Here is a 16,977-nt window from a genome sequence, read left to right as displayed (position 1 = left end):
GTCAGATGACTACATCTTCTCTTAATACATGCGCAATAACAGTTGTTGGCCTTTAATCCATAAATGAAGTGTAGCCTTTGAGGTCACAAGGGTTTCATCCTGCTTGGTGACATCAAGAGTTCTTTGACATGTTCACTTTTGGATACTGTTATTTTTTTTAATTTTTTTTTTGTAATTGGTTGCTGTAAGCTCATTTTACATATACAGGGTTCTATCTAACTTGCATCCTCCTGTAGATACACTGTAGCAGAGAGCTTGGATCTGCAGGAATTGATACTACATTCTCAGGCTGTATCCATAACATGTGGCTCAGCGCACATGCTACGCTCGCAACCATGTCTTTTTATTTATTTTATTTAAATATGCTCATTCAATAAATATGGATTTATAAATTCCAGTTATTCTAAAAAGTTAATATAAGATATGCATCCAATTCACAGGCGTAGAAAATATTTTACTGTGTACGCTCTAAAATTTGAAAAATGGGGACATTTACAAGGACCATTCTAAAACCCTGCAATTTTCCCTTGGAATTAGGGACATGTGGCAGCTAGTAATATGGACTCATTCACCTCTAGGCATCACTTGTGTGGTTCATATATCTGCTCATGTGCAGTAGAAGCTGTAACAATAGAGGCATAGCAAGCCTTTCCTGTATGTTTCATGTTCCTGTGTGTATTTTCCTTCCGTCTTCCTCTCTCTGCACTTTATTCTGCCAGTAGAGCACACAGGGATTTACTTCATCATCTTGTGAAGGATGTAAACCTTGGCATGATTACATGAAACCATATTAGAACCTGGCAATATCTGATCAACTAGTTTCCACAATTCCACCGTTTTCATGCATTTACCTAAATCATACTACATTATACAATGGAACTAAACAGTGACATCATTCGCGCAGATATCCCATTTTCCAAAAGCGGATTATAATCCCAGTGCTGTTCTGATTTCCAGAAGCTTTTCTTGTTGATCCTCCAGCTCATCTTCCCAGCTGGTACTAAGCTCACATTTGTGTAAATCCCCCTGCAACAGAGCCAGATATTCAATGAGGCAGCATAGGCTCCTGCCTAAGGGAGGCACTGAGGGGCCCAGATTACTTTTGCCCATTTTTATGTGTTATATTTTTGGCAAAGGGAGGGGGGGGGGGAGTGGGCCAAGGTATGAGAGGTGCCTCATAGGGGTCTTAATCGGCCTCTAGACTTGCAAAATGGAGGTAACGTCCACAAATCTCCTTGCATCAAAAGGGACAATTATATATCTTCCCTTCTGTTTTATGAAGTTGTCTATTTAAAAAGCTATTTATTTCTGAGGTTTTAAAAGAAAGTCTGACAAATATTTATTTACATGGTCATATTATCAGTGTTCCAAATAAGGATTGAAATCATGAGCGTTCTAACGCTCAGGATGTTTCTATAATGAAGCCAACACAGACAGATATCTCCGGGGGAAAAAACAAAACAAAATCAAACCTTTTTATAGACTTGTTTAACATCACCTGTTTTATGTTTCCTTCTATATTATTTCTCTATTTAGTAACATTACAGCACCATCAATCCTAGTAAAACAAACCTCCAAATAGTATGTTGATGCCAAATACAAAACACATTTTAGGAAATGTACAAAGATGACAGCCTTCCATAAACGTATCCAAAATTCTGTAATGCTGCCCCTCCCCCAGACAGCATATAACACATCTTCTCCTTTGCTAAGTTATCAGCCTGCAGACCCCAAGTCTTCTAGTATTTGCAGTCCTCACATTGGTCACCTCTGTCAATGGTAAATATGGGCATTGTTCTTATAGAACATTCTCATTTCAGGTAGTGTTAGGTTCACAGTAAAACATCATCAGTTTGGAGGTTAATAGTCCCACAGCCCCTTATTTTACCACTTCCTCTGTGCAATATCTCTGTGAAGAACAAATGTATCCTGAACTTATACAACAAAGTTCCAGGCCAATGAACTGTTCAGTATGTGTCTTCCTTAATACAAAAAATGTATCTAAATGACAAAGTACAAGAACTGAACATCCTGCTATATTGTGGTACACTGACATGACGAAAAGGTAGTTTAGTATTGCTAGTCCGTGTTCTCATGGAAATGGTTTGGATAATAAGAAATCTGCCATGAATAATGATGTCTTCCCTTCTCTGACAACCAGGACAATGCTGAACTGTATCGGAATATAATAAGTAGTCCCTTATTATACGGTCATGGGCAAAAGTTTTTAGAATTCAACAAATATTATTTTTCACAAAGTCTGCTGCGTCAGTTTTTATCATGGCAATTTGCATATACTCCAGAATGTCATGAAGAGGGATCAGCTGAATTGCAATTAATTTCAAAGTCCCTCTTTGCCATCACTATGAACTTTATCCCAAAAACCTTTCCACTGCATTTCATCCCTGCCCCAAAAGGACCAGCTGACATTCGGTCACTGATTCTCTCGTTAACACAGGTGAGTGTTGACGAGGAAAAGGCTGGAGATCACTGTCATGCTGATTGAGTTAGAATAACAGACTGAAAGCTTTAAAAGTAGGGTGGTGCTTGAAATCATTGTTCTTCCTCTATTAAACACGTTTACCTGCAAGAAAACGTGCAGTCATCATTGCTTTGCACAATAAGGGCTTCACAGGCAAGGATATTGCTGTTGGTAAGATTGCACCTTAATCAACCATTGGATCATCGAGAACTTCAAGAAGAGAGAGAGGTTCAATAGTTGTAAAGAAAGCTTCAGGGCGCCCAAGAATGTCCAGCAAGTGCCAGGACCGGCTCCTAAAGTTGATTCAGCTGCGAGATCGGGGCACCACCAGTGCAGAGCTTGCTCAGGAATGGCAGCAGGCAGGAGTGACTGCATCTGCACGCACAGTGAGGCTAAGACTTTTGGAGGATGGCCTGGTGTCAAGAAGGCCAGCAAAGAAGCCACTTCTCTCAAGGAAAAACATCAGGTACAAATTGATATTTTGCAAAAGGTGCAGGTATTGGACAGATGAGGACTGGGGTAAAGCTATTTTCTCTGATGAATCAGATTGGGATCTGGAAAAACGCTTGTCCGGAGTAGGAAAGGTGAGCGCTACCATCAGTCCTGTGTCATGCCAACAGTAAAGCATCCTGAGACCATTCATGTGTAGGGTTGCTTCTCAGCCAAGGTAATGGGCTCACCCACAACTTTGCCTAAGAACACAGCCATGAATAAAGAATGGTATCCTCCAACATCCTCCAAGAACAGTTTGGTGACGAACAAGGCCTTTTCCAGCATGATGGAGGCAAACGTGGTAACCAAGTGGCTCAGGGATCAAACCATTGAAATTTTGGGTCCATGGCCAGGAAACACTCCAGACCTTAATCCCATTGAGAACTTGTGGTCAATCCTCATGAGGCGGGTGGACGAAAAAAACCCCACATATTCTGACAAACTCCAAGCAATGATTAGGTAAGGATGGGCGGCCATCAGTCAGTATGTGACCCAGAAATTGATTGATAACATGTCAGGGTGAATTGCAGAGGTCTTCAAAAAGAAGGCTCAATACTGCAAATATTGACTCTCTGCATAAACTTAATGTAATTGTCAATAAAAGCCTTTGAGACATAATTTTACTTCAGTATACCATAGCAACATCTGACAAAAAGGTCTAAAAACAATGGAGCTGCAAATTTTGTGAAAACCAAAACTTGTGTCATTCTCAACACTTTTGGCCATGACTGTATTTGTGACGTAATAATTGTTAGCAACAGCTCTATGTGATAATACCGTGTCCAGGCACTAACAGACCCTGCAGATTACATGTAAAGGTTGGAGAGCAGGAGAGATACTTGTAACTGCCAATCGTTTAGGAAGCGTAATCTGTGCACACTGCTGATTGTTCTTAATGTACCAGAGCTTATCAAGGTGCGCAACGGCACTCTGTACGCTGTCACATCAAAGTCCAACCTTCACCCACCACAGTCACACACACCTCACTTCCATTTTTTACTATAATGCTGTTCAGCTGGCCTCCTTTTATAACTTACATTAAACATGTAAGTGGACATGGGGACTGCATTTTACTGGATGAGCCCCTCCGCACAATGAGGATCGCCCCTTAATTTTGCAGAGCGAATGTACTGGAACAAGATAAAGTATTTGCAGTGCTCTCCAACTAGTTGCACAGATGCCCCTACTCCATACTTTGCCATGAGTGCCATCGCTCTGCCCATCTTCTCCTCATGGCTTGTGCAAACTAAAGCTCCTCCGCAAACATTGCCATTTTGCTCAATAAAAATAGCGGAAAACTGGGCGCAAAGCTGTTTCTGTGTTACACATCCATTTGTACATTGTGTGTTTTGTAAATGGCCCAGAGGGTCTTTCTGTGTCGCACACAGATATATACAATGCTGCCTGGTATCAGTTACAGCGGTTTTGTCTGTTCCATCTGTGGTGTGATTTATACCGGGAGGTCATTATAACGTACATACAAGCGTCCCCATACTAGGGATAGTCGCAGTGTCTCAATTATAGCCTATCTTCTTTATCATACACTAGAAGGTACAAGATTTCTAATGTTGCATAGATTGTAAGCTTGCGGGAAGGGCCCTCTCACATTGTCTATTTTACCCAGTTTGTTTATTAGTTTACCTTGTTTGTCCCCAATTGTAAAGCGCTACGGAATATGTTGGCGCTATATAAATAAATGATGATGAATGTTAAATGTGTTCCTAATGAGTTCAGTAATGACATCATTAAGTACAGTTTATTATATATAACTTAGAGCAGTATATACTTATTTATGTGTTCTATTGTATAAGGGGACAATGCACTCCCTACATTATGATATTTATATTATAAGCCACTGAGGAGTTCTGTGACCATATATCAGCACAAGGCTGCAGGCTGAATGCTTCTATAAAGGGCACAGAAGTCTGAAGTGACGTTTAATGTAAGTTAAAACTTATAGGGAGTGTATCATTCCTTATAATACCCAGGTTTTCCTAGTGAACACTAAAGAGATGACATCACAGCTCACCATTTATACTAATGTTATTTATTTTCTAAATATATTAAAATCACTCATTATTTACAAATACTATAATATTCAGCCAAGATAATTTGTAACGGTTACATGTGTTGTGATCAGACACTTAATGCAGAGAGCTGAACACAAGCATATTGTATACTTAGTTATAATACAATAGATATCAAAGCATGTACATCTTTATGGGAGCTGAAAAACTCAGCTTCCATGTGTGTGTGTCTTTTATATAAGACATGATTCAGTAGAAATGTTTCCACATACTGCTCTCCATACTAATGGTAGCCCCCACTCCCCCCTCCTTTCTCACCATTCTGTCTGCTTCTGACAGAAAACATCACTTTCTCATTCACTGCTATCTCCAGTTACTGATCTAATCAAACATTTTCACTTGGTGCAGTTTGTTATTTCTTAACTGTATTTTCCAGCAGGTCAGCAGATTTCGATAAAAAAAAAAAAATATATACACAGATCAAAAGTGCTCTCCACCCAAAGAACGCAGACAAACCCAATCCTCAGACTGGGCACAGCCAGCTCTGGAGCAGATACCCTGTAACCCTTTCCCTGCCACGCCTGACCACACTAACTTTTAGACTGCGTATACCATGTAAATACAAAGACTAGAGAATACAGCGCAATGACTGGATTCTTTGCAGATGCCAAATCCTGAAATTCAATCCAATCAATTACAATAGAAGGCTCCTATGTGTCAGTCCATTTGTAGTTTCGAATATAATTTATATAAAAATGTCCCTTATTGTACAGTGCTATGGGGAGTATGTTAGTCTTGTGAAAGTACTTATATTTCTTAGGTGGGGTGTAGTAAATTGGGGAGTTAGGATATATCAACACAATGGAAGCAGCTGAAAATTCTATACTCGCCCTATGTATGTGTACAGTATAATGAAGAGTGAGCACACACCCACTGTGGGCACTCAGCCATGTGTCACACTGTCAGCTTCCTCACTTTCTTGCCTCTTACCCCAGAGTTTTGTCCATTTACTTTACATTCAGGTCGGGCTGCTTGGGCTGTAGAACACTTCCAGGCTTTATGCTAGTCCTCAGGTTGTGAGCTCACTACTAGGCACCCATGCTCTGTCCTCACTACTTGGTGCCCAGGGGGAGGGCAGGGGGGGCACCTACTCTCCGGTCCTGTCGCACAGTGGTCTACCTTGGGCTGGGTCACTGGACTACCTGTGTTATGGTTTTTTTTTTCGTTTGTTTTTTTCCTTTTATAATGCTACTAATAGGCTGCCGGGTAGAATTTGCAAGCCAGCCCCAGTGCCTAGGTTCAGCTAGAGTAGAGCTACTTGTTGCCAGAGATCTGCCATTACTACCGGAGCCCATGTTATGTTGTTGTTGTTGTTCATGCACAGGTTGTGTCCTTGCTACTGGTTCCCAGGCTCTATCCTTAACACCCATTGTCAGAGAGGACAAGATACTGGAAAAATTTATGAAAAGGTTGTATTGCCTATAGTAATCAATCATATTATGTAAGTTCCTTAGTACAGTTTAGAAAATAAATGTTATTGCTATGGTTATCACCACCATTATACATAAGTGTCCCCAAAATAAACTGTGACTGTAGAGTATTTACAGGTAGATGCTAATGTGTACATGGCTGTATATATGGGGTGAAGGGAGGATACTATATATAAAGGCGTGTATATGGGGTGATGATACTATATATAATAGGTGTGTGTGTGTGTGTGTGTGTGTGTGTGTGTATGGGGTGATACTATATATTGGGTATTTTGGGGTGATGATAATATATAGTGTGTGTGTGGGGTGATGATGCTATATGTTAAGGTGTGTGTGTACATATATGGGGGGATAATACTATATGTAAAGGTGTGTGTGTGTGTGTGTGTGTATATGTATATATATATATATATATATATATATATATATATATATATATATATATATATATATATATATGTGTGTGTGTGTATGGGGTGATACTATATGTAAAGGTTTGTGTGTTTGTATGTATATAGGGTGATTATACTATATATAAAGGTGTGGATACAGTGTGTAAGTGGCGCTTAGGCTATTACAAAGTAGCGGAGTCGGATGTGTGTTTCTGTGTCGCCCCCACAGTGACCGCAGTTGCACAAGACTCTGGCTGCTTACACGAAACACGCACACACTGTATACAATACATCTCCTATAGTAAAGCAGAGGTGCAGAGAGGGATAGGGTGGTGGTAGAGAGTTGGGGAGTTACAAGTTTTGCGGGGTAGTAAGGATTAAGATGAAGAGGCAGGATGATTGCGGGGGTATTAATGAGGGGCAGAAAATGTCATTAATGAGAGAGATTGATGGGGAGTGGGGAGTAGTGCGGAGAAAGGGATCGCTGTTAAAATCGCTCCAGCAAAACGGGGGTGCGGGTGACAAATGATTAGACCTAGGACAGACTGAATAATAGAAAGCATAGGGGCGCTAAGCGCATCTCCAGTCAGGTCCGAGGGCTCAGTAATACATCTCCTACCTTAATAGTCCCGTCCATGTGCAGCTGAATGCAGAAGAACCCAGTAATATTCCACACATTGACCCGGTTACACAGTGCCCCTCTCCAGCTGATACCTCTGTCTCTCTGCTTTCTGTTGTGGCTGAGAGGCGCAGAAAGACTTCACCGGATGAAAGTTTTTTTGCTCATTTTGGGAAGTGAAGTCACTGCCTTGCGCTCCTACATCACATACACACAGGATATTTGCCGTACGGAGATAAGGAAAAGGGGACAGCAACTCAAACCAGCATTGTCTCTGCTGCCCCTTTCCTGGCTATATCCAGAATAAACATTCTGCCCCCGTACTAACTCCAGAGAACTTTCTGTGAGTCACTGAATTCCCACTAAAACGCCTTAATCCGTGGCTACTCGTCCTGTATTAATCCGTGGCTACTCGTCCTGTACTACCTATTCATCTGTATCTCTCACTTTCTATATAACTCTCTCTCTCTCCCTCTCTCTCTCTCTATATATCTATATCTATATACATATTAGCCATTTATATAGTAGATACCCATCTCTCTCTCCCTATCGGTCTACATCTATCTCATATCTCATTCATCTACTGTATACTTGGATTAATGTTTTTTCATGTTAAGCACAGTTCATATCATACCTATAGAAAATATCTAATACCTGTACTACCAGTAGAGCATATTACTGGTATACACTGCTACATACGGGGTCTTCTTGGTTACATTGATGATCCTACTAATATCATTATGTACGCTGTGTTCCTCAGTATGGCGAAAATATATGTTTCAGTTATTCCAGGAGACAGATACCTGTGTGCTAAATGACAGCTCCGTTTATTACAATGAACGGATTAGGATCTATCCTCTCCCAGAGGTTACCAATAAACAGCATCTCTCACCGACCTTTCTGTGCTCTACGAGTTTCTTTAAATGCATATCTTCTGGTTGCCAGAATCCAGGTTAATCCAGAGTCCAGTATAAGTAACCAAAGGAAGATTAGATCCACCAGGTATAAGGATGGGGTGGTATGCTGGGTCCTCCAGGCACAGGTCATGTGCCCATTTGTTTCTGTGGATAGAGGACGCTTTCAGGCTATCCCTTTCGCTTGATATTTTCTCTCTACCTCCCCCTGAAATTAGCCTCATCAATTCTCGTACAATTTCCAACGCAGATGCAGAGTGTGTGGAGGGGTGGGGGGGGGGGGTGCAGGGGTCTTTGGTTGCTGTAGGTAAGGGAGGGAGTGTCTGTCTCCATGTAGACGGGGGGAGGAGGGAGATGGGAAGGGTACTTACACCCCTCACTTCTTCTCCCCCTCCTTCTGTCTGCTCCACAATCCAGGGGTCTGCATCCAGGTCCCCAGAGCCTGCCACATCTGGATGCTGCTTGCGGGGTCATTTCTCCCCTTGCCTGGGGCCACTAGAGCAGCAACTCCGCCGAATGAAATACTACTTAACCCTTCAACGTCTTTCCTCCAGACTCGTCCCATTCATGAGTCGGGAACACAGAAAGTTCACTGAACTCATTACTTTGTATAACAGGCTCCCCGGCTGGACTATAACTCCCAGCATGAACTTCCCTAGAGCCTGAAAGATACAGGTCGTAGGTGGTGGGTGTACAGTGTATAATGTCAGGATACATTTTGTGTTATGGATTCATCACGACAGTGGTATAGTTATTCATTTATAGCATCCAGTGAGGTCTGTAATGTAACCCCTATTCCAGAGGCTGCTTTGATTTTATGTGTGTATGAAATAAATTACTTTATCAAATAAATGAAATCTGAATTCAAATACCACACAGGTCACTGACTATGTGTATATATCATGTAAATGTGTGTAGCTATCTTCTTTTATTATTATGTATTTCATGTGTCCCCGATGAAATGAATCAAATCACATTAATCTCTGCCCTGTCTATTAACTGGTCTTGTACATCTTCATTCAATACCTGATGTACATCACATCACTGTGAAACTGAGGAATGTATAGTGTAACGTTTTATCAAAGTCTTCGTGTATCACTGCTGCATCTAAATCCTGACATTCGCCTTATTTTTCCTCTCTTGGCGCAGGTTTCTAAACGTATCATCACTTCTCCTATAAATACAATGTTGCCATATAGAGAATAAATGTATTACTTCCTATCAGACAGGAGGTAACAATCATCCCAGGCTTCTTCCAGTGACAGAACCTAGAAAGGAATTGCATAATCCAGCCAGCTCAATCCATAATCCAATATCCCCCTGTTCTGTATGATGAGCCGGCTCTAGTTAGGAATCTGCTGTGCGTCATTTACATTGCGCCTCTCCATTCTCCTCGGAAAATGACATTGCCAGAGACGCAGACAGCGCAGGACTGCTGCAGTTTGGGATGCCTGGCCTCTTCCTTAGGGCTATAATTAATTTGAGATTTATTTTTATTGGAAATGCTTAAATCTCCCCTGACCTTAGCAAAACAGGACTGCAAATGGGTCACTGATGCGCTTGAATGAAATCAAATATTTGCTGTGAAGTCATTTTTGCAGGTCTGCTTTCAATTTACCCACAGAATTCCTGGACTTCCATTAACAGAAAAATTGGAGACCACTTTTTTTTTTTTTTTTTTTAAGTGGGAGTGTGATCGGGGAATTGGTTTAGAGTCGGTTACCCCTCCTTTTATTAACCCTTTCTTATTTACAGGAATGCTTCGGGAGGGAAAAAAACGTTTTATTTCACCATAGTGCTCATACAGCCTTACAACAAGTTCGACTACTGTAAGCAATATGCGTTAATAAAGATGCATGTATTCGCTGCAAAACTTCCCTACATTACATACCTTTTATATAAAGCACTGAAACCACATATAAATCAGTGTTTAAATATATTGTAATAACTAATTAGTATTAACATGACCAATAATTCACAGTATCTTCTTATAATGTGAAGTGATGCAATGTCACTTTTTCTATATTATCATGAGTCTCCTGTTTTAGAAGTCGTTGTGTATTTAAGTGGTGAATAAAACAAAATGATTAATGCCTATTTCAGACGGGTCTTTATTTTGGCAAATCGTGTTATACAGCTCGCACTAGGAAGTTGGTAATGTGCATTACTTCTAAATGTTACCATTTCCTTGGGAATTACCAAGTACATTCCTGGTGTCCCTTCTGCTTCTTGCTGAGTCCACATAGTTTGCGATGTGCTGGGAATGGTTTATTGCAGGTATTCCAGTATATATTATATCTGTAAATACCTAGTAACGTTATAGTCGCTCACATTCTATCCATTATTTATGTTTACGTGACCCAGATTGTCTCACAGATTTGTGCAATTTTTGCTTCTCGGACGACCGGTGTGGGATTGCAAACCACCGAGGCATTCACGACAATGCTGGGACTTGTAGTGCCGCAGATGTTGGAGCTGCCCATGCCTATATCCGCTGTACTTTTCCACACAATGTAGCATTATTTACCAGTGATCATAACTATCAATACTTATTGTCATTAGAAAATTACACTACAGTGATACGGAGGAATAGTAGTTTGCAGGGCGTGTGGATACAATGTGTTTGGCATGAACAAGGTAGATTGTGTTACATTGTATAAATCCTGGCGTTCGGAAAGTAAAATGTTCTCTCTGTGTAGCAGGGTCTGAGCTGCGTGTTTAACCTATATGAATGGTGCCCTTTATAGCAGCTCACAGCGTTTACATTGTATGAAAATGCAATTCAACAACGAGTCCTTCACATACAGGACTCGCCACCCTCACGTGACGATGACACTGATCACCCATGTTCCTTGCCTCTCCTCTAATTAGGACCAGCTACTTTGTGTGTGATTTGTTCCAGTAACCATCAATCAGAGTGTCTGATATGGAGGGATGAAACCTGGTTGTACAACATAAGAATCCTAAAAAGACTTTGCAAAATGTTTTAGAATTCTTACCACCTTCACAATGATCATTTACGTTCTCCTTTTGTTTACTCCATTCTTATAGATGATGATAATAATAATAATAACCACTGTTAACAAACAAAATGTTTCAGTATTTGTTGAAGGTTAGGGGCATTATTCATGGTTGTAACTACGGGGCACTGTCGGTGTCACTTTTTTTTTTAATTTTTTTTTTTTTTTATTTTTTTTTTATTTTATATAGACATGGATAAGTAGCAACAGCTGGTTCTGCACAGAAGATACTCAACTCATCAGTAATCGAAACTTAGAGTTAAGAAAATAAAAAATAGGGACATGTCTTCTGAACTCAGTCTTAACATTTTTTTATTTTTTTTAAAAAATAATGAAAAAAATTACTATTCAGTGGTGATGGATAGATTTTTTTATTTATTTATTTTTTGTTTCCGGTATACTGAACAAACACTTGGTTGTGTCTCTCTACCCACAATTTATTTTTTTATCACGTTAGAGGAAATATCTTATTAGCGTCATTGTGCCCTGGGCAATAACCAGATATTGTATTCCCGTAATCTGACTGGTATAGTCAGATTACGGGAATCCAATAACTGGTTATTGTATTCCCTGCAGCAATAACGTTTACAAGCCATTGCCGTTTTAAATTTCCCCTGAAGTCGCCGCTTTCCTGCATCTTTCAGAAATCAATGTTTCATACATTTACCCCCTAGAGTTCAAGATAAAGTCCTTTCCAGTTTACCAACCCTATTGATGCCTATTGCTCTTGGACAGTAGGAACCACAGCTAGTTCTCTGAGAAGACATCCTTTGTTCTCCTGGCACCGCTATTTATCCCTGCCCAGGTTCCCATGATAGTGGGTTCTGGATAATGGGGGGGATACAGTCTTCCCTGGTGTCCCCATTGGTGACCTTTTTATCTCCCAGCGGTGGTTTTAGAGCTCAGTCTCCGTCTCTCAGACCTGCTGCAGATAATGGCTCCCCAAGTTCTAGTATAAGTGGCACCAACCTTGTACAAAAATGGAGCATATAGGGCAGATTAATGGGTTTGCCCCAAATTTAACTCATGAATGTCTTTTGGCATTCTCTGTTGCTTGGAGCTCACCGGCGCGTTCGGTCCAGTATGACAAACCGATTTGCCATGCAGTCATGGTACCTATTATGGCAGGTGTTTTGTATTTTCAGCACTTGGTGATGGAGAGTGCCAAAGACAGTTCTTAATGGGACCATTTAACCCAGGTTGCCTTTATCTTGAAATGTTATTTGTGTCTTAAAGTTATATTTTACAGTTGTAATCCATATTTATTCCCACATGGCATAATGTAAGAAGTGGAAGTGCCACCAACATGCTTCCTGAGAAGTGTTGGTTCCAGACGGGATTCATCTTTCTCACATGTGCCTGGTATCCCACTCCCATCCCACCTATCCTGCTAACTTCTCAATCATATGTTTTAGGTTTGGGTGGAGCTACCCCTTAAGCCCCTGAGAGCGGTCAAACTTTTGTGTGTGATGAAGACATTGCCAAGATCAGAGAGACCTGTTCAGGACTTTTAATTGATTTAAAAAAAAAAAAAGACAATGACTGTCTCATTCATTTATTTTCTTTTACTTTTCATATGATGTCCAGACACTTTTTTTGATTTATATTTCACACATCTAAAGAGCCGCTGTAATAAAGTGGAAAAAGTAGCAGACGCCCAGGGGTCACTAGAAGGGGTCCCTATTTCATTTACTGGTAATGAAGTCTGATTGGAGAAGCCATGACAACATCTCCACCCACTGGTGTCCTAGTAATGTAAATATTAACCCTTACATTGCTCTAAAATTAGCCCAAGGCCCAACATCAAGTTTTCCCTGAACCAAGCCTAAATATATATCTAGCTCTAAATCTGTCTCCAGTCTTAAAAGATATCTGATGCTGCTCTGCAGTTTCTAAAGATATAATAAATGACTTAGATGGACTTGTAGCAGTGGAAATGTTTTTTTGCTCCCAGGAAAACTTGATACAGTCTACATTTGTGATACTCTTGCAAGTTTCCCCTTCCGTTTTGCCAAGAAGATTGGGGGACCCCTGACTTCTTAAAGGGGTTCAGCACACTCATTATGTTTAGCTTTATAGAAACTTCAGAAAAAATGATTATTGAGTTTACATCTTGAAAAGTACAAGGCACAATTTGGAGACAACGATTCTTGCTCGTCATACAGAGGTGACAGGCGTTTGCATGGTCAACACGATGGGGCCACTCTTGAGGGAGATTCAATTGAAAGCGATGTGCCGCTGGACATCACTGTCATGTCTGGCTGCATATATTACCACCTATTACAGTAATGAATCTGTGGTCGTTTTCCTGCACGCCAATATGGGGTGGGAGGAAATATGAGCGGAGATACATATCCACGGAGTGCCTTCACCTACCGCTCCGGAGGCACTCTGTAGCACATCAAAATAAGCCCCACCGCGGAACTGCCCTACTGTGTCCTGAAGCCACCCTCCCCGCACACACACACATTTTTTAAATATTCTTTAGCTATCTAGGCATCCAGAACTGCTAGTTTAATAACACTGCCACAACCAGGCATGCAGAGCCCTACATTCAAATTTCAGAAGTTTCAACCTTCTTAGAGGTCGTCAGCACAAGGTATGGCTCATTTGCGCAAACCCATCCAAGACAAAATGTATTGTCTGCAAGTTGTATCTCTGTAAAGCGTTGCATACAATGTTGACACTATATAAAGGCTAATGAGCATAGCAACAATAAGTTAAGGCCCTAGGTATATGGCTTCATATGTGCTTAAAGGCAATGAACAGCAAGGGATTGGTGACCAATAACTGAGGGAGGATGAAGTCCCAGGGCACAGAATAAAATAAATAGATAGGATGTGAAGTTTGGGAGATTCTGCTGGGAGGGATTATAATTTATGGAAATGGCAAGACTGACATAGTTGCCATTAAAAAGCGTTACGACCAGAGAATAGTCAGGCAGGTTTGGGTGTCCAGAACATACGGTCAATTAGCAAAGAGTCAAAACCAAGATGAGTGGTCAGTCAGGTGGAGTAAATGAAAGAAGTCAAATCAGAATATAAAAGGACACAGGCATAATAAAGAATAATAGACAAGATTAAGGCAGGATAGATACAATTACAGGAGATCAAAGTTCCCAGTCTTTTCTTGGGCCTATAGCAGCTGTCTTTCCTCTTTTTGAAATGTCCTCTACTATTCAGATACCACCAGAACTTGGGGATAACAGGAAGAACTTGGGCGCTACAGTAGGGGCGACAGGACAGAGAGACAAGGGACAGTATTAACCCTAACAGGGCTAGGAAAATGGAATACACAGTCTAAAAGCAGAAGACACAAGTTTGCGATAAGGACTAAAACTAGGACAGGAATACAGCAAGGTCTGATCCAAGTGTACAAAGCAAGATTGGACACGGGGAGAGGCCACACAATCCTTCTGCAACCTCCAATGTTATAATTCTAGAGGCTGCTTTGAACTCATGACAACTGGGCTTGTTAAGGAAAATAAGATGGGCACAAAATGGAGAGACAACAAACGAGAACATGGAGAGATCTACACCACAATATCTGCTCCAACAGCCTAGAAGTGAAGTGCAGAGTCCCTGGGTTCACACCCCTAAAAAAAACCTTGCGTATTATTATTATCATTTATTTGTTAGGCGCCACAAGGTTTCCGCAGCGCCGCACATAGTACAAACAGTAGACTATACAGGGTATAACAGTACAGAACAATAAACAAAAGTACCAATACTTCAGAAACTCCAGGCAGGCAGATGCAATAGACACGGAGCAGAAGAACGGGTAAGGAGACAGGAGGGAAGAGGGCCCTGCTCAAGCGAGCTTACATCCTAAGGGAGGGTTAAACAGACCAGGCACAAGAGCATAGTTAGCAGCCATCTAACAAATGCCCACCATTCCTTTAAATCCTTTAATAGGTGACGACATCATCATCATCATTTATTTATATAGCGCCAACATTCCGTAGCAGTATGTTGGCTCAACTCATCCTAACTGAATTGCTTGCTTTGTATCATAAATTTCATTATAATGTATAACATAGTAGGGTCGTTCTGTAAAATTAACCTGAAGGGGTTTTATATAATTGTATCACTACTATAAACATGATAAAGTGCAATGATGTTGGTGTCCACGGCTGTGCTGTAGCCTTTGTTTCCGGAGTAGGTATGTAATGCCCATAACATATAGAAATAAAGTTTATACAAATTCAGTGTATTTTACTTTATTATTCAGGTAGTAATAACCATGCTGTTAGTCTATGTACATAGCTTGTACTGGGTGTACTTATTAGCCATATGAAGGCTCTGGTAGTGTGTGTGTGTGTGTGTGTGTGTGTGTTTGTTTTCGCCAGGCAGATGGCATTATTATGATTTGTGTGATTGAGTGGAAAATCTTATTAACGGAAAACACAAGAGCATATCCTATATATTCATTAGGTGGAGTGTAGGGTGTGATGCCGATGATGAAAGGACCAGATGTTTGAATAGTTAGGAGTAGCTGATTGGGAGGAGAAGGGGGGGTGGTTACTACTGACTGGCCTGATACCAGGAGCAGCTGACAGGGAAGATAACAAGATACACTGAGCTGAGTGACTGAGATCAGAGGGGACACTGCTGTCTAACCACTGTGAGGACAAAGAACAACATTCATTAATGCTTTTTTTAAAGTTTCTGTATCTAGTGGGCATAGATTGCAAGCTCTTTAGGGAGCAACTTCTAGCACACTAGATTGAATTCAGAATTTCATTGAGGTATGAAATGCTCTTTAGGACACATAACTGAGTAAAAATTATCATAATGTATCATATGAGCATTATTCTCCAAATGTACAATAGTATATTATACAGATGACAACTTCATAAAACAGTCTGAGCCTGGAGCTCTTTGTGCTTGTTCCCATAAGTCTTCTCCCAACCTTTTTCCTGGAGGCACAATAACCAGATTTTTATACATATGTAGCATCCGCCTTCATATAATAAACAAATAATTGTGGACTTAATACAAGAGAGAAGATTGAACTAAGAGGATGGAGAAGCAGAACATGTAGGACCTGAGTCCTTAAGGAGAGCAAAGCCTAAAAAAAGAGTAACTTTGCACCTTGGCAAAACCATGTTGCATTGGACAGGGAGGTAAATGTAAACTGTGGGGACAGACTTATAATTGGGATAGGGCATTTCCTAAATAAATTTTAAATTTCAGTGTAAAAATAAAGCTATCAAGTATTGGTGCGCTACATGAAAAAGCAGCAAAATACTAAACTAATTTGCACCCCTTGCATTGTAACATAGTTTGTCCATGATAAAAGTTACTCCTGTTTTTGCCTTGCTGTCCTTAATGACTCAGGCCTGTAGTGTATTACCATCACATATTACTATAATGTGGATGGGGTATGCAACAAGTAGTTTAGGGCCTATTCTCTTACATTGTAACATCAACGCTAAAACTGGACCTGGAAATAGGAAACAACGGAGTTTCCTGGCGATCGAATGAACAGGAAATAAAACTATTTGAGCATCTGTTAAATTTCATTGTAGAACAGGATCTC

General features: G+C 40.6%; 2 protein-coding genes across 3 annotated transcripts in view; one reads left to right on the top strand and one right to left on the bottom strand.

The window, feature by feature from the left end:
• FLI1 (Fli-1 proto-oncogene, ETS transcription factor) overlaps nucleotides 1–7,670 on the bottom strand; it is a 56,491-nt gene extending 48,821 nt beyond the window's left edge. The window contains exon 1 of one of the 2 annotated variants that reach the window (XM_075190491.1): nucleotides 7,503–7,670. In XM_075190491.1, coding sequence (XP_075046592.1) covers nucleotides 7,503–7,520 — 18 coding nt within the window. In that variant the 5' untranslated portion in view covers nucleotides 7,521–7,670. The remainder of the gene's footprint in view (nucleotides 1–7,502) is intronic. The other variant, XM_075190492.1, reaches the window with a different exon arrangement.
• ETS1 (ETS proto-oncogene 1, transcription factor) overlaps nucleotides 1–16,977 on the top strand; it is a 223,620-nt gene that overhangs the window by 50,538 nt on the left and 156,105 nt on the right. The window lies entirely within an intron of this gene.

This window comes from Mixophyes fleayi, chromosome 11, assembly GCF_038048845.1.
Source record: "Mixophyes fleayi isolate aMixFle1 chromosome 11, aMixFle1.hap1, whole genome shotgun sequence".
NCBI lineage: Eukaryota > Metazoa > Chordata > Amphibia > Anura > Limnodynastidae > Mixophyes > Mixophyes fleayi.
This window is presented reverse-complemented; position numbering and strand designations above follow the sequence as displayed.